This window comes from Lichtheimia ornata (assembly GCF_029851405.1).
Source record: "Lichtheimia ornata isolate CBS 291.66 chromosome Unknown scaffold00032, whole genome shotgun sequence".
Classification (NCBI taxonomy): domain Eukaryota; kingdom Fungi; phylum Mucoromycota; class Mucoromycetes; order Mucorales; family Lichtheimiaceae; genus Lichtheimia; species Lichtheimia ornata.
In genome coordinates this window covers 177-18062 of record NW_026695352.1, presented here as the reverse complement: position 1 = coordinate 18062, position 17886 = coordinate 177, and the positions used below count along the sequence as shown (strand labels likewise).

General features: G+C 43.3%; 5 protein-coding genes across 5 annotated transcripts; 3 read left to right on the top strand and 2 right to left on the bottom strand.

Annotated features, from left to right (window-relative positions):
* Positions 1–3601: 3601 nt before the first annotated feature.
* On the bottom strand, positions 3602–5648 carry O0I10_006867 (uncharacterized protein; the record flags this gene model as incomplete). The annotated part of the gene is made up of 7 exons (XM_058486892.1): positions 3602–3843; positions 3899–4020; positions 4092–4152; positions 4218–4633; positions 4701–5029; positions 5094–5380; positions 5471–5648. 7 exons carry the CDS (start codon positions 5646–5648, stop codon positions 3602–3604), a joined length of 1635 nt encoding a protein of 544 aa, XP_058342227.1.
* A 2180-nt stretch (positions 5649–7828) lies between these two features.
* O0I10_006866 (uncharacterized protein) lies at positions 7829–9588 on the top strand (the record flags this gene model as incomplete). Its single annotated transcript, XM_058486891.1, has 10 exons — positions 7829–7834; positions 7914–7948; positions 8017–8079; positions 8159–8260; positions 8319–8442; positions 8499–8625; positions 8689–8876; positions 8933–9075; positions 9136–9384; positions 9441–9588. 10 exons carry the CDS (start codon positions 7829–7831, stop codon positions 9586–9588), a joined length of 1185 nt encoding a protein of 394 aa, XP_058342226.1.
* Positions 9589–9785: 197 nt separating this feature from the next.
* O0I10_006865 (uncharacterized protein) lies at positions 9786–10997 on the bottom strand (the record flags this gene model as incomplete). The annotated part of the gene is made up of 5 exons (XM_058486890.1): positions 9786–10162; positions 10234–10343; positions 10412–10619; positions 10690–10822; positions 10887–10997. 5 exons carry the CDS (start codon positions 10995–10997, stop codon positions 9786–9788), a joined length of 939 nt encoding a protein of 312 aa, XP_058342225.1.
* Positions 10998–11610: 613 nt separating this feature from the next.
* O0I10_006864 (uncharacterized protein) lies at positions 11611–13463 on the top strand (the record flags this gene model as incomplete). Its single annotated transcript, XM_058486889.1, has 6 exons — positions 11611–12327; positions 12434–12676; positions 12737–12785; positions 12860–12984; positions 13048–13265; positions 13337–13463. The coding sequence occupies 6 exons, from the start codon at positions 11611–11613 to the stop codon at positions 13461–13463; spliced, it is 1479 nt and encodes a 492-aa protein (XP_058342224.1).
* Positions 13464–14403: 940 nt separating this feature from the next.
* On the top strand, positions 14404–17121 carry O0I10_006863 (uncharacterized protein; the record flags this gene model as incomplete). The annotated part of the gene is made up of 1 exon (XM_058486888.1): positions 14404–17121. The coding sequence occupies one exon, from the start codon at positions 14404–14406 to the stop codon at positions 17119–17121; it is 2718 nt and encodes a 905-aa protein (XP_058342223.1).
* Positions 17122–17886: the final 765 nt, after the last annotated feature.

Here is a 17886-nt window from a genome sequence, read left to right as displayed (position 1 = left end):
TGGGCTACGTTCCGGGGGTGGTCTTTTGCAATGGAGTGGTAAGTTTGGATTACGTGCTTTAAGCGTATGCTTCAATTAGGATTGCGTTGGGTATTCCTTCAAGTGACGGATGAACCTTTACATATGGATAACGTGAGGGTGGACATGGTAAGGGTGCTTGGTGTAGAAATACTATGCATATTGCTTGTTAGATAGCGGTATAGGTGTAGCTATATCACCCATCAAATAAAAACTGCTTTCATGACCAACGAAGACGGTAAAAGAATGACGCTTGCTTATTTCTGGTATGATTGACGCAAACGTGCGGTGGATGAAGTATCCTATGTTATGAGCCATGACGCAGCAACATATGAATACGACAAAACTTACGTAAGAATGCTACTGATTCTCGACGTTTAATCCACGTCGGATGCTTTTTTTTTTAATCAACGGCAGATATCAAAAGTACGGGTGTGGTATCACACATAAAGCGGTCCATGGTAAGTATACACCGCTTGCATTACAGTTGCATAAAGATGCATAACAAGTAAACAACATTTATCCATCTCCATTGCATTTAATGTAACAAGCATCTCCTACTTTATTGTTGCTGTACAGCCTACTTGTCGATGTCTATTCCCGATCATGCCAATCACTGAACTTTCTTGATCCGATGAGATTTGATCATTTTGCAAATTAATTTGTAAACCGCCAGCTAGCAACCCATTCCTCCCAAACACCTTTGTTGCCCAATCCATTGCATATGAACGATTCACCTGCTCCAGCCCATCATTCGTATCATTTAACTTTCATGATTTGAGCTAACCTTGGTAGTAAGGCAATGGCTGTTGTTGGATCATCATTATCACGTAAAATGTAAAATGGCACACACCCTTACGCTATACGTGAGGATCATTTCTTTTATTTACGTGTACTTATTGTCTATTGTGAGGGTGATGATAATGATGGGCGAGTTATGTGTTTGGGTGGATGGTGTGTGTGGTAGTTGAGTGGCCTCAATGCGATAGCAATAGGGGATTTAAACTTGGGGGACGGTAGCTCCACAACTTGAGACAATGCTTCTTTTCTCTTTCTCGCTCCTCTGCTTTTATCCCATTCACGACATCCCAATCAAGGTAATGTGTTTATCAAAGAGTGCTCTTGTTGGCTGTGAGGTGTTTAATGTAGTTCTGAACATGCATTGGCAGGGAGTGAGTGTGTCCAAGTGCTGAGGAATGAGCGTGGTTGGTGGTTGGTGGTTGCCATGGCGATATTGTTGCTTCCTTTTGTTTGTTGCCATTCCCGCTCTACGTTTGGTGTCAACAGGTACATTGAGAGTCCAATGTTGCAGCCGAACTGGTTCCATTGACGTGTTAGCTTACATAGGGGCAAGTTTGGTTTCAAGACGTTGGCTGGTTTGGCGCTCTGTTTCGGCTCAACAACACTACATCATGGTTTTCGGTTTCCAGTAACCAACAACAAAGGGTCTTTATGTCTATGGAAATGGCAAGTGCAATGAAACAAACAATGAGAAAGGCGTTTATTGTATATGTGCGCTAATAATAAATTGAATAGGTTTCTTTAGTCAAGCAGCGGCATACTTATGTCACCTACAAAGTAATCACCTTTATGAGTGATTGATGATTTTCACGACTTCGACTCGGCACTTCAAGATGCTCGGCCACTTTATCAGTTCGATCCATCATGACAACACTTCCCACGCCCACTCACGTATAAACAAGGCTATTATCGCCAACACTATTATACGCATTTCTTTCTACTTTTATTCATATCATAATCAATGGCCTTTGGTAAGTCTCTTGATAGTCTTATGTGATTCCGAACATGAGGGTATTCATGATGCATTCATCTTCTATGTAGCTCGCTTCGTTGCTTTACCACTTGGGGTGCTCAATGGTGTTTATTACATTTGCCATTTCCTGAAATGACCCACAACAGATTCACACTCACTATGGACAACAAACAAAAGCCATCCACCATTACAATCAAGCTCTCAGCATTGAACAGGATTTCGTTAAGCGCCAAGAGATAGAAAAAGCACGCATGAATAACGAGCATCAGCTTTCAAAGCGCATCGACTTTGTATGCGAGCTTCCTTTCGAGTTGGTGTCATCATTGATCCTGCCACATACCTTGACAATTACATACAATGGCGCACTTTCGTACCTGCACGTGCGCCAAACATGGCGCCAAAAAGTATTGCAAACCAGCCAGCTTCAATTCACAAGCGTGTTAAAGTTACCACGTGAAGCGCCGCATTTGCTTGTCGCGTATGCGGCATATATCCAAAAGATCTTCTTCTCATATTACGCGTCTTTTCCATTTCGATTCGTTACTGGTACACGTTTCCCCTCATTGCTCGTGTTCCATGGTGGACCCTGTGTGGTAAGTATAACTATCATTTATATATTCCTCTTCGTTTTTATAATGATAAATGTTACTAAAGGAGGCCTTGTACATTTGTAGGCAAAAGGCAACCCCTGTCTGATGGGAAATTTGGGACTCCTTTGTAAGTGGCATAAGTACATGCTCAGCTAGCAGCATCCTATGATCTTCAAGGTTCTTCCGGTTTGCGTTGTAATTGGAAGTGCGTATCAGATTTCAGCCAAGCTGAATGCGATATTATGCTGAAGCACCAATCGACTTTGGAGTCCGTATGTCTTGGCTACAAACATGCTTCTTCCGGCTTCGCTCTGGATTGCGCAACGTTTAACATGCGCTTTCTATCCAACAATACGACACTCGAAGAGCCACAACTTTTCTTTCGTGGACATCACAACCCTATCCATGGGCAACAATTTGAAAAGGCTATACTTTGTCAATTGGAACTTATCGCAACGCATCGAAGCGTATGTTAAATCGCTAGCAAGGAACTATGCAGTCGAATCATCAAGTACTATTATGCGCTAGAACAATCCCCTTGCAAACAACCACAATGAATGCTATGTATACTGCTTCCATTTCCATTACTTTACTCCTCGTATATAAAGCGCATGCATCAAAGTTCTCATATCGGAGTCCCTGTGGTTATTATAGATGATCTGATTCATTCGTCGTGGATTGGAATGAGTTAAAAGCATTGCTAACTATGACGCCATTTCTTCCATGTTCATTCGTCATGTTGATTAGTAATGTGCTCTCTTCAAATGGTGGTGGTCTCCAATAACAGTATGCGTCGTATAGGTGTAATCATCCTACCTCCTTGATCTACATAGTCCTTCAATAAAGTATCAACCAGTTGTACAGCCCAACAACGTACATTTGATCCACCGAATCTATCATGTCCTTGTTTCATACAACAATGGATCATTGTTGTCATGTATTGATAATACTGGATAAAACTAAGTGTCAACCTTATGGAGCGTCAGGGATGAATGTACAGGAAACGATAACCCAATTGCCACCGTGTGGCTGGGTTGTTCAAGCGGTGCTATCCTGGCTTTCGAAAGAATCCATCGCCTACTCTCGGATACAGTCGCCATCACATCTCTAGCTTGGAAACATAATACTCGGAGCTTCCGAAATAGGCTTATCCAACATCAATTGCTGTGCTATGGTGGTTTCTGTATCCAAGGTTTACACACATCACATGATGTGTTCTTCAATGATCCTTTAGTTTATTATACAAAAGAGCATTGGGGGTCCTCTTGTCAGGGATTCCATTAATCTTATTACGTGTAGCCATATCACCTAAGACCTTGTAGAGCTCTTTGGGTGTGGGATTATCAAGATAAGGCAAAACCATTGCGGCAACACCTGAGACGTGCGGCGCGCTCATAGATGTACCACTCATAACCTTACTGGAATCGGGTTCTCCAATATAAGCACTGGTGATATCAACGCCTATATAGATATCAATTAGATAATTCTTCCTCCTTTATGATGAATAAACACATACCTGGAGCTAAGATGTTTACACATCTCCCAAAACAGCTATTGGGATCAATGGCGTCTTCCTTGGTGGTCGATCCCACCGTATAGACCTGCTTGCTACCAGCTGGAACGATATCGCATGCGTTACTGAAAATTACCAAGTCAATATTAGTCGTGGGCTTGATAGCGGTATGTACATTTGAAAAATGACATCATACCATTTCGAGTTACCAGCAGCAGCAATGACAGGGATACCAGCTTCAACAGCTGCCTCAACAGCTATATTATATAAAGATTAGCATGCTATTAAAGATAAGGCTTAGGCATGTCGCCTTATTCATTACCTTCATTCAAAGCCTTAGCACCGGAAGTGGTTTTGGGTACACCAAGGGACATGTTGATGAGGATGGGACTAGTGCTGTTTTGGGCTTGTTGCATGATCCATTGAACACCACCAAGCAAGCTCGAGATAGTACCCTTGCCATTGGTACCAAGCACTTGGACACTGACAAGATTGGCTTTTTTCGCCACACCATAATGCTTGCCAGCAATGATACCAGCCACATGGGTGCCATGACCACCGCCATCTTCGGTGTTATCGGATTTCTCTTGACTGCTGCTTCCATAGCTGGATGTCGTTGCATTACCACGATCAGCCAATTTGGACTTGAAAGTGGACCATCCATATTTAGCACGCCCTTCAAAGTCCTTGTGCTTAATATTGATGCCGTCATCTACAACATAGACAGTGACACCTTTGCTATTAAGGCAATCATTGGACAAGTTAATTATCGTATACGTGTGCCTCATGTAAATAGACAACATACCCAGCACTTTGATCATAAGTGTATGGCAACGAGTAGTTCTTGTTGCGTTCAGAGATACGAACAAGGTTCCATGGTGTATCCGAGCCGCTTTGTTCCACGTATTTGATGTCATCATCATCGTCGTCATCGTCATTGTTGGATGCCATCACTTTGGTGGGCTTGGATTTATGGCTGCTATCGGTAGAGGTTGGCAAGATGGTAGATGACCACCCACTGGTATTGGCTGAATACGAAGTGTGTGTTTGTTGGGCTGCACCTGATACTGGGGACATGGTTTTGTTCTCGCCATAGTTGTTTTGGTATGACGAGTTTGGCAAAACAACATGACGCTATAACACAAATGCATGTTGCATTAGCATCAGGATCGCAAAAATAGGGCGTGTTTTTGCTTACAATGTAATAACGCTTGTCGATTTTACGCTTTTCGGCATAGGGGAGATCAAATTGAATCTCGTCGTCAGGGATGATCGACGTAACATCAGGAAGACCTGACATGCGATCCAAATATCGATCGTCAGCAACCTTGACACCGACGGCTTTAAAGATACCGCCAATATCATACGAGTCGTGAACTTGGAACTTTTTCTCCATGCCATCTTCGTCGCGTGAGATCAAATCACCCAAGCTATCAGCAATTTCTTCCAAAAGGTTCTCAAAGAAATCTTCCACTTTGTGGACAACTAAAACCATTCGCGTGATTGTTGATTAGTCGAGAATGTATCGGGATGACGCAAAAGATAAATCGGCATAGGGGTAACGATCATCCTTACACTCTTCAAGTTTGCTCTCGCGTCTGATCTGAATAATGTAATTTTGGCTCCTTGCTTTGGTGATAGCGATTGCCGTGCTGTTGTTGTGATGTTTACTCGACGTGGTTTGGTTGTGGGTAGTAGCCGATACAACCACGGCCAGAACCAAGAAAACAATCGAAAGGAATGTGGCTTTCATGATGTGTATGTTGAAAGATGGACCTTGTATTTGCTCTCAAATAGCTGATTAAAATGAGAGGCGTGCAACAAGAAGGTCTCTTTCGACTCGATCGATCGAAGGAATGTAAGGGTCGTTGACGTGAAGAGAAGAGGAAAAGGGAAAAGGCGTGAGGGAAGAGAAAGAAAAGGGAAAAGTATAGCTTTGAACACCAGATTTAATAGCGATCTTATTCATTTGGCTTCGTACTACATTTGTGTTGCCAACGGAACACCGTGTTGCGTACTTTGGCGGGGTACATGTCATGGCGGTTGCATGTCATTTCCCAATTGTTACTTACAATGCACCCGCTCTCGACCTAGTACAATAGCGTGCTAGACTCCTTTTTTGCGTCCGACTTGAACAATGGGTCTTTGACCTCTCATGTACGTGGCTAATGCATCATCCATTTTCTTTGTCTTGTTGCTTTCACACCATGCTTTGCTCCTTGTGATTTGTTTTCTGTATATGAAAATTTCATTTCATTTTAGTGATCGGCAAGCTTCACACAGAATACAACATGACCGCGATATCACTTCTCTATATTTAGCACATGTCTTTATCCAAACATGCAGCACGTGTCTCGCATGGCCAGGAACAAAGTCAGACATGTTGTAGTGCTTTCAGACCCTGAAAAAGGCTGTGGTTTACGGTTGCACAGATAGCAAGAATAGGGAAGGAATTTCCTTGCATGCAATGCCAGCGTCGTCATCAATCGTGATTAATGCATGCCACTCCACTGCCCGCCCACTATCTTTGGCATTGGTGAAACATGCATCATGGTAGGAGTAAGGAGAGCTCCCCAATCGATCCATTATGGTGGCGTCTAATAGCCTTTTTATCATCAGCTTTCCTTTACCACCCGTTTTCCCACCAGTCCTTTTCAGTCCCGAGTCAATGTTAAGATCCATTTGATCCCTGTGAGACATTATTGCAATATCGGCCTTTAAGATACGCATCGCCCAGTGAGTGCCAATTCTCCGTAATATTGTCAATCCGAAGGCGTTATGCACCTCCGCTTTACACGTATCATGTTTATGATACCAGCTGCTGTTTGTATTCGATACACATGTACATCCAATAATTGGTGTGAAACTTGAAGGTACGACATAGTACATGATGGGCGTACTAGATAACAAGGACAATGCGTAAATGCAAATTGCATTATAGCCATGCTATTGAGGGAGACACCAAAACCAACACTATGGATGATTGTCATTTACCTGTGATTATTGCTTGATTGATGACTCTTCCTTATCTTCCCAACGACCCCAATGACAACTTAAGTCAATTACTGTAAGCTCAAAAGAGCAAAGTTTTCTTTGTCTGGAATCTGATCCTTATAAATCAAACCCTATCCATGCCTTAATGCATATATGAGAATATGGGATTAATAGCCGACCATGTATGTAGTTCACCCCTTATGATCAGAAGGCTGTAATGGTTGCATGGTTTGATGTGTATTACCGGTTGCATGGTTACCATCCCTCAAATACGTAGCTGCTGTGATCCATGCAACCGATCCCAGCAATCCTTATGAGACTTTGATATTGAACACGTTTGTGAGTAAACCTGTGATTACGTATTTAGAGAACTTTCGGGACACAAGCCAGATTCAAACAAAGGAGACGTAATATAAAAGATCCAATCCACGCTTTCTATCCTCTGCTAAGGTGATCGCAAGGTAAATTCTAGATCTTTTATCCCATATTCAACATAAAAGGACAACCTATCTTCCAATGCTATGTGTGAGACATGGGATTGTATTAAGGATTTATCATGATGGCGAACTCACTTGCTATATAAAGTCAATATGACCTAATACCCATCATCAAGAGCTCCAAATCAGGTCTGTTGCACTCCTCAAGGTGCATGGATACCACTGTATCCTATCAACATGATAACCGTTTTTCATCTAGAGGAGCAATGCTGCTATGCTACTGCTACCTTTGATCCAACCATGTTGGTCTTATACAGCTTGACAGGGTGCTGATATAGATGGATTGTGTGATGATCATATAAACCTGCATCACAAAATGGCATATCCAATAACGCGTGAGAGGGGATACGGTTATGCATCTTTTTGCTTGATATCCCGCACGCTGTGATTTCGAAGCTTCTTTCTCACTCTCTCGTTCTTCCGAAAAAACCATCGTGACCCCATGGACGTAGGTTACTGATACCTTTATTGCTTTAACAGGTTCTGCAATCTAGAAATCTAATTGCCGTGGATATTGTTTCATATAGTACGATTACCCGCATGTCAACGATTCCGAGATAACGTAGGGTGTCTTTTGCACGGTCTCTCCCATGTTGCTTTACACTCAAAATGCACGACTTGCGTTTCTAGCGATACCCTGGACGACTCGACGCATTCTGACAAGCCCCGTATTCTCTTGATGGGTCTACAAAGGTGAGTTGGGGGGGATGTGTGTATCTTGGCTATGCAGCAAGTCTTCTTTTCTCAAACGAGTGCGCTTCTTTCTTTCTAGGAGTGGCAAGTCAAGCATACAGCGAGTTGTATTCGGTAAAATGCCGCCAAATGACACATTGTATCTCGAGAGCACTACCAAAATCCAAAAAGAAGATATCACGTATGTACCCAAGATACCGCTTATGAGTAACGATTTCACTCAAAAGGATGTATCCTAGTCGATCCTTCATTGACTTCCAGATATGGGACTTCCCTGGTCAAATCAACTTTTTCGACATGGCATACGATTCGCAGGAAATCTTTGGTGCAGTAGGAGCTTTGATCTTTGTGATTGATGCACAGGTAGGAACGAGAAAAAGGATGACTTTGCGGGGATGGTGCTGATGATGATGGTTTAGGATGATTATACCGAGGCGCTGAACCGCCTGTATTATACCGTTACAAGTGCCTATCGTGTCAACCCCAATATCACTTTTGAGGTGCTGATCCATAAGGTGGATGGTTTATCAGATGACTACAAGATTGGTATGTGTGCATGCGTGTGGCAAAGGGAAGATGTCATTTGATACTAACAATGGTTTCCCTTAGATACTCAGCGTGATGTCCAACAGCGTATGAATGATGCTCTGGCTGATGCACAAATGGAATATATCCACCTCACCTATTATTTAACAAGCATTTACGACCATTCGATCTATGAAGCATTCAGCAAAATCATTCAAAAGTTGATCCGAGAACTCCCAACGCTTGAAAATCTTCTCAACGTGCTATGCTCGGTATGGTTCATACCAACTTGAAACATCATCACATTGTCTCACAAAGTTTGCATTAGAACTCTGGTATCGACAAGGCCTACCTTTTCGACACGTTAACAAAGATCTATATTGCAACGGACAGCTCACCGGTGGATATGCAGTCTTACGAATTGTGCAGTGACATGATCGACGTGGTGATTGATATCGAGTGCATCTATGGGTAAATACAATGAGGATGTTGGCTGTTTTCTTTCTCGATTCTCATATTATTCATTCAAAGTGCTCAAGGATCCAGTCCTAATGGCCATTTATCAATCGTTGACGAGAATGGCGATGAACAAGATGGAGGAGATGATGGAGGAGGGATGCATCCAAACGGCAACGGCATAGCAGAACATACCGAGGATGGTGATGATATCGATGCCGAGAGCTTAAGGCCAACAGAAGGAAACGATCAAGGAGAAGCTGATGCATCGAGTTTGATTAAACTGGATAACGGCGACGTCTTGTATATGAGAGAGGTTAATCGGTAAGTTGGAAATGGATGTGTGAAAAGCTTATTTATTGACACGTGATAATATCCAGGTTGCTTGTATTGATTTGCCTTTTGCGGCATGACAACTTTGAGAAGCATGGCCTGATTGATTACAACTTTCAATGTTTCAAGGAGGCAGTGACTGAAGTTTTTGAATTCTCACAGAAGCGCAATCGACAGCACTCGCACGATGTGTAAGAGACGTATAGGATATTAAGATAGGAGATCCAAAAAGAAAAAAAGTAAATTGGACACTGTTGATAATTGTCTGCCACTCTAGCATGTTATCTTTGTTGTGACATAATCAATGTATTGTTGCGGGATCAGGGAAATCAAAAGGTCTGCGAATGTTTATCTGTATATTACGAAGAGCAAAGAAAAAAGTGTATGTAATTTTACATGTCATCATCGCTAGCTGCCACACCATCGCCCTCATCCTCATCACCGCTGACAAGCTCGTTCTCCTTTTCAGCTTGAGCCATAAGAGCAGCGAAATCACGATCGTCAGAGTCAGAAACAAGTTTAGCTTCCTTCTCAACCTTGAATCGAGACCACTTGTGGGATTCAAGAGTCTCCTTGATGGAATTGATTGCCTTCTCCATAACTTCGAAACCAACGGTCTTATCGAGAGCATCAGCTGTAACAACGTAGAAGGGTGCTGCAAGATATGTGATCTTGATAGGAACCTGCTCGGTTGATTGTGCTTCACCAGCTGTCAGGGCAGCCTTGATTGCATTGACACCATCCACACCAGTACATCTAATATCCAATTCTACAATGACATGGATACATCAGTGATCCAATGCTTCATCTCATCGTATCCCATTTCCCTTTTATACTTACGAGCACGGATCTTGACAGGTTGAGGAGTCATTCTACGCTTGATATTTGAAACGAGTTCTTTCAAGATCTCAGGTTGAATGTCCATGCCTTCAAAGATCGGATCAGGGTCACTATAAAGGTACCAGTGTTATTATACAATTCGCGATGATGATGATGATTGATACGGTATTCCACATACGTGATAGCCAACTTGAAAGCATCATAAGCGTGACCGAATTTTCTGTACAAGGGCCAACCGATGGATTGATACAACTCCTCGAGAGCAATGTCGTGCTTTTCGGCAACGTGTCGCAAGATTGAATGAACGGCCTTGGACTTGTTGTATTTTTCCTCACACTTTGCGATATCCTCAGGAGTGACACGACGCTTGGAAAGATCAATGTAACCTGATAACAATCGAGCGAGTCAGCTTTTCGATATGTCGACCATCTATGTATGTATGTATGTATGCCTTGCCTTTTTCTTCGTCGACTCTGAGAACAACAACAACCTCATTTCGACCGACACGAATGAGCTTTTGGACCGATCGAATACGTCGTCGCGACAATTCAGAGAGTAGAATCATGCCTTCTCTATCACCATATTCGAGCTATCATATCGGCCACGTCAACGACTCATGGTCTGATTATTGCAATGGGTGGATGGATATTTACCAATCGGACGTAGGCACCCATATCGGCAATCTGGCGGACGTTCACCATGACAACGTCGTCCACCTTGGGGAGCACGTTCTCGTACATGCGACAATGGAATTTCTCGCTCATGTTGTATAGTATGTGAAGCTGGTGTGTGCACGCCAAATCGAACCTGGCGAATTTTTACACAGACTGAGGCAACTTCGTGACTGTGGGCCCTATCTCGCAGCAACCACCAAGAGGATCTCATACATGAGTCAAAGAGGGCTCTCCCCTACCCCTCCCCACCCCCAACTATCCACTACCATCCCACACGTTATTAGCTTAGTGTCCTAGAAGATGAACGTTCTATATAAAATGGCATCATCACGTTGTTCTAAATGAATCATGAAGTATGATCCATTGTGTGTCTGTAGATGGTAAATCAAAAACAACAGCATTCGCAAGTGGTATCTCTTTATTCTCAAATCAATACTATTGCATTACTACAATGATCAAATGTAATGATGTTTTGGATGTTGAATATCAAGTAACCAAAGTTTTTCTCATTGACAATATAATCCAGGTGGTCTGTGGTACTACCAATAATAAAAGCGTTGTGCCCGATACCAAGCTCCTTCAATGTCCGAGCATAGCGAACGATCGACCATATAAAACGAGCTTCCTTTTTCAGCTTTTCTACTACTACTTTGTTTCCTTTTTTCCTTTGTTGATTATGACTTACGCCCCAGACTCTTCAAATATGCCAACACTTGTACCGCCACCTGCAGGACGTGGTCTTGGTAGTAATAACAAACGACGTGGGCCAGGTCTCAAGCTATCGTTTGAACACTTGCAAACACCTCCAGCTTCGTCTATTACGGCTGTCGACCCTGCTACACAACACAATAATACCTTTCGAGAAAAAGTGGGCAATATCGTTGGCAATAGCAGCAGGTCTGCTCAATCCTCCTTGACCCAATCCTCATCTGATGTCAATGTCAACCATGTAAAGCGTACATACCCTGGCTGTGGAGCTGACGACGAAGACGACGATGGCGACGATTCTTTGGCAGCTGCTTATCTCAACGCTGTAAGGCAAACAACACCCACCGCTGCCATGGCAACAACACCACCTTCAACAACAGAGAGGAGAAACATCCCTGTTTTGCGTGAGCCTCCACAACCTCCCGCTACAGGTCCTCGAAGATCACCCAACACCACTACCACGCATCATCATCATCATCACGTGCCTGTTTCATCCACTACCACATCTACAAGCACATCCAATGCAACTCCAGTATCCCCATTTTCATCATCTTCTTCATCATCAGCATCCGATGCCAATGATCCAGATGGCAGTCATTGCATGGATATCAAGACCGAAGACTTAGAAGTCATCAAACTTTTGGGTGAAGGTGCTGCTGGTACGGTCCGAAAAGTATTGCATCGGCCTAGTGGTCGCATTATGGCAAAAAAGGTAGATCAGGGTTGGTGTGAAGGGAGCTTTTAGGGAGAATGATGTGATACCATGGGTGGTGGTCAAAGCAAGGAGCGTGTCTTTATTAACATTGAGGACATGATAGACCATTGGTACAGATCCCAACCCCAAGGTACAAAAACAGATTTTACGTGAATTGGCTTTCCAAAAGACTTGCAACTCCCCCTACATTGTTTCTTTTTGGGGTGCTTTTCTGGAAGACGGCGACACATCCCTCTCTTTATGCATGGAATTCTGTGAAGCCGGTAGTCTGGAAGATATCTATAAGCGGGCAAGAGATCTTGGCGCAGTGATTGGTGAACCTGTACTTGAGCGTATTGCCGAATCTGTAAGTGTTGTTATTTAAGGATAGCTTGTGTTTATGGTAGGGCTAAGCAATTGTATATAGGTATGCAAAGGTCTTGTGTATTTGCAATCACAACATGTTATCCACCGAGGTTTGTCTTTATTCCCGACTTGGGAGATGGAAAGGGGGAGGATGACATGTTCACGTGTTGATTACTTTTTCTAGATATCAAGCCGTCCAATATCCTTGTCACAAGAAAAGGTGAAATCAAGCTTTGCGATTTTGGCGTGTCGGGTGAATTGATCAATTCTATTGCAAAGACATTTACCGGTACCAAGTATTACATGGCGGTATGTTGATCACTTTATGCAAGAGAGAGAAAAACGTTCGCGTTTTAACTTTTTTGCCTTTAGCCTGAACGTATCAAGGGTGCTCCATATGCTGTGCAATCCGATATTTGGTCATTGGGACTTACGTTGATTGAAGTATCACAAAACCGACCCGCTTTACCGCCACCAGGTCAAGCACAATTATCTGTCATTGAGCTTTTGGAGCTCATCGTGCGCCATCCTGTACCTGTTATACAAGGTGACCATATATCCAAGGAATGCCGGAACTTTGTGGCTGTCTGGTAAGATTTTTTGGGTCATTGGCGGCAATTATTGTGTATACATTTTGCTCAACGTATCACAAACTTCATAGTCTTATCAAGGATCCTCAAGAACGACCAGGCCCAGCTAGAATGTTGGAACATCCCTTCATCAAACGATGGGAAGATGTCCCTATGGATGTTGCTACATGGGTCAAAGAAGTATGGGATTGGAAATAATAATAAAAAGGACTCTTGGCATTTGACATCATGTCGCTGCGTTTGACTCGGTAAATGGTGGTCGACTTTAGCCTTTTGTGTAACAGTTGCCAACTTGGAGGAGGATCGACAAAATAGCCCAGCACATTGGGTCTCGGTCGATTGAGGCTGTAAGTAACAGCGACAAAATGGATGCATCAGCCACAAACACAAACTATAAGCGCAAGGCTAGGTGAATCTATTTAAAGATAGGTGACGCCATCTTGCACACAGCTGCATGACATTAAACCTTTTGGTTGTCTACGTGAGGACGAAGGATTAGTTTTGACCATCATCTCAGCCTCACTACGCATATTTTTACGCATGGCGGCCAGCGCGTTTAGGTCCCAGTTACTCAACACGATCCCATGTTTATATCACATGTGAACATTCTCGATGAGAAAGAGTCTTTGCAACTCCTATATACATGGTACTTTGAGAGCAACATCGGCTGGGATAGGTTTGACATGGATTAGCTGGTGATGGTGAAGCCAAGTTCCCTTATAATGTTAATGTCACCCGAGGTGGATCCTTATCAGTGTAGCATTCACAAAAGAATCATTTTTATATAGAACTAGCGAATAACATTTAAGCTATAAAGGAAAAGGTTACAGCGAGATGAAGCCAAAGAAAGAAGGATACGTAGTGCTATTATATAATAAAGATTGATACATTATGCTGCAACGGCTTGGTCGTCGATTTGTTGAATAATCCATTACTTGCCATTGGTCATGTAATCAAATATCACGGCAAAGAAGTAGTCCTTTATCGATACATCAAATGGGTAGTCTCCACGGTGCTGCTGTTGCTGAGTTTCTTTGCGTGTGGCAATTGTCAATCTGCAAGAACGACTATTTGAGTGCCGCGTTCCTTTCCCTTATCCACTACCACCACTCAACTCACCTACTTGTGCCTCTTGTACATGGCCAGCTCAACAGCAGCACTTGACACCAGTGCCTTTTCGGACCCCAACTTTGACGTCAAGGGCTGGATCAATGCGACCTTAAAGTCTCGTCATCCGAATAACAGCACAGCATCCACCACCAGCAACAGCCATGCTTTACCTTCAGAACAGGATGTCACCATTCTTGCAACACGACTACAGCTTTCGAGTGAGCAAGTATCGCGTAAAGTGGGACAAACGACTGATAGCGTACTCAAGTCCATGCCGCGTATGCTTTACGACATCAAGTTGATCACGGACGATGCACAGGCAGCCAAACGCGGTATCGACCAAGTGCGAGTTCACCTTGATAGCACCCATAACGATGATACAGAGACCGCCCTTTCGAAGCTTGAGCAATTGCATATTGTAAAAACGCGTATGGAGAAATGTTGTTCGGCTCTCAAAGAAGCTGAAAACTGGAGCAATTTGGAGGCAGAGGCAACACGAGTACTTGAGAATCAGGATTATGAAGGAGCAGCCAATCGACTTGAAAACGCACAACAAAGCTTGAATGTCTTTCAGCATAGTCCTGAATATAGTCGACGTAAAGAATTATTACGACGATTGCAGCAACAACTCGAGGATGCATTACGACCCAAAGCAACCGAGGCACTTGGATCACATGACGCTGTTGAATGTTTCAAGTACTACAAGGTGTTCGGCAAAATGGGACGTGCAGACTACTTTGTGGATCTGTATTTTGAAGTGAGGAATCCATTGATATTGAACAAGTGGAAAAAGAAGCAACAGGAGGAATATGGTGAAGATGACGATGATGCACATTGGATTGCTTCTCTCGATTCCTTTTACAAGACTATCTTTGAATCCTTGTCAGAAGAGTACATTTGGTCAGCTTCCATTTTCCCTGATCCAAAGCCTGTGGTACAAGCTCAAGTACAAAGCATCCTTCAATCATTGGATCCTTCCATTGCTGATCGTCTTGCGTCTATTGCCACTCATCAAGGTACAAAAGCGTTGCCTTCTCTTGTATCAGCATTCGTAGCAACCGAATCATTTGGAATGTCACTTGAACGACTCTTTTCAAAACCACCTGTCAACACGGCATCAGCATCGGATCATACAGCAGCTTCTCTCGAATCGCTCAAGACGCGTACACGTCGAAGATCTAGTGTCAGCCAGCTCTCTTTGGTCCCATTGACGTTGCGACATGCCGATACCAATGCATGGTCTTATGTACTATACGTTCCCTTTTTGCCCTTCCAATCACAATATGCAACACTGGAAAGCAGGTATCTCAATGAACAACTTGTGGATGTATTCGAGGAATTCAACACGTCAAAGTCAGCCATTGGAAGTGGAGGAGGACCACTTGCAGAAGCATTACAGCAAACAACATTGACGCATGTAGTAGCTCAAATATACGCCCTTGCCAACGAATCATTGACGCGATGTATGAAATTCACCCATGGGTTTGGGGCAGTGGAATGGATAAGAGCATTGAATGGATACATGAACGAGATCAAACGACGCTTATCCAATGTCATACGCAAGATGCAAAAGCAACAACAACCACGAATCACCGATACAGTGGAGGAGAATGGAAGTGGAAGTGGTAGTCATGGAGATTGGCCAGCGTTTCAGATGGAATTACGACTCTTGGGTATGTGTCAAGCCTTGGATGCTCAGCTACGATCGTTTGAGGAGATCATTTGTCAAAAGCTCGAATCCACACGATCACTGATTCAAGAAAAGGATCAAGATGACAACCCATTGCTGAGTCCTGTGACACCAAGCGTATTATCATTCACGGATCGATCATCATCAACATCATCATCGGATATTCGGGAACATAGGAGACGATCTAGTTTTGGAGGCAATGCACACAATTTTGAATCACGTCATGAACGAAAGCGAAGTACCAGCAGCTCGATTACAGAACCACCTTCATCACAGCACTCGATTTACCCACGATCCTCTATGGCCCTGTTACGCACATCACGTCTCAACAGCCATGAATTACAACGAGTGATTGGACAAGTATCAACGTTGAATGAGCAAGATAGCGTGGTGACAGTGATGCTCAAGGATGCCCATCAGGCGATCTATGATTTGACGGCAGAGTGTCAAGTGATGCTACACAAAGCAATTCTTGGTCCTATTATTCAGCACCTCGATACCATTCCCACCTTACGATCAGTATGGACCGCACCAGAACCACAATCCCGCCGCAAGAATGTCCAAGATGCTACCATCCATGCCGATATGCCACAATTCAGCCTTTCACCTAATGCATACATCACTCGCATCGGCGAAAAGCTATTGATGTTGCCACAAGAATTCGAGGTTTATGCCGATGATAGCAGCTTGCGATACCATATTGAGTCTGCGCCATTTATTGAAAAGAGCGACTTGACAGCACAGGATGAGGAGGAGGACCGTTTGGATTCAAATGAAGAACAACAACAGCAGCAGCATCAACAAGAACAATCGGGCAATGACGAGGAAGAAGAGGAGGAGGAGGAAGGTAGCGATGTGATACAACTATGGACTACATCCGTGGCACGAGGCACTATGGCACGATTCCTGGATGAGATTCGGAAGATTCAAAAAACGACACCACAGGGTCAACGTCAGCTACGCACCGATATTGAGTATTTGGTCAATGTCTTATCAGCACTCGATGTTCAACCATTGCCAGACCTTGTCGAATTTCACAGCACGTTGAGCAAATAGAGAAAATAGAAAAAGAACACTGTATACTAAACGCACGCACACACCACACATATCCACTTTGCTATTCTCGTTCCACAAATAATATCCTATACCTTCATTTGTATTCACTACTAAAAAAGTAAGAGAGGAGAAAAAGGGAGTAGCACTAGTTTATACGCGATTTTATTAGTGGGGGAATGAAATGTGTGAGAGAGAAAAAGAGAGGGAGGGAAGGAGGGAGGGAGGTATATATTCCAATTACAATAACGAATGAGAAGAAAAAAGGAGCCGTAAAGGATATAATGCAAAAGACACATGCGGGGTTGTTGGTAAAGTATCATTACGCAAAAAAAAAAGGACAAAGCAGACAACTATGAGCCATGTGTCATACAATGACAATGGGATTGTTTACGTTGCCCCACTATGGTTGGAAACCACAGTAGCATGCGCCTTGGTAACAAGCATACTCCAAATGGTAGTCTTTGCCTTTTGCTCTATTGACATTATCTTGGGATGTTTTGCAATCATTTTCACAATTTGGTGTTGCGTCGCAGTCATTGATACATTTGTCTCGTCGTTTGGTAAGTGTAAGATGTTGTCCTGCTGGATACCGATGGTAGGAGCCTGCATGGACAGTGGAGGCAACCAAAAAGAGAGCGAATAGTGATTTGACAAGCATGGTGATTGTATACGAGTGAAGAAATTACGAGGACGAGAGGATGGATGTAAGAGGATCAAGCATTTATATATTCATCATAGCTGACATTAATAGATGACAAAGGAGAC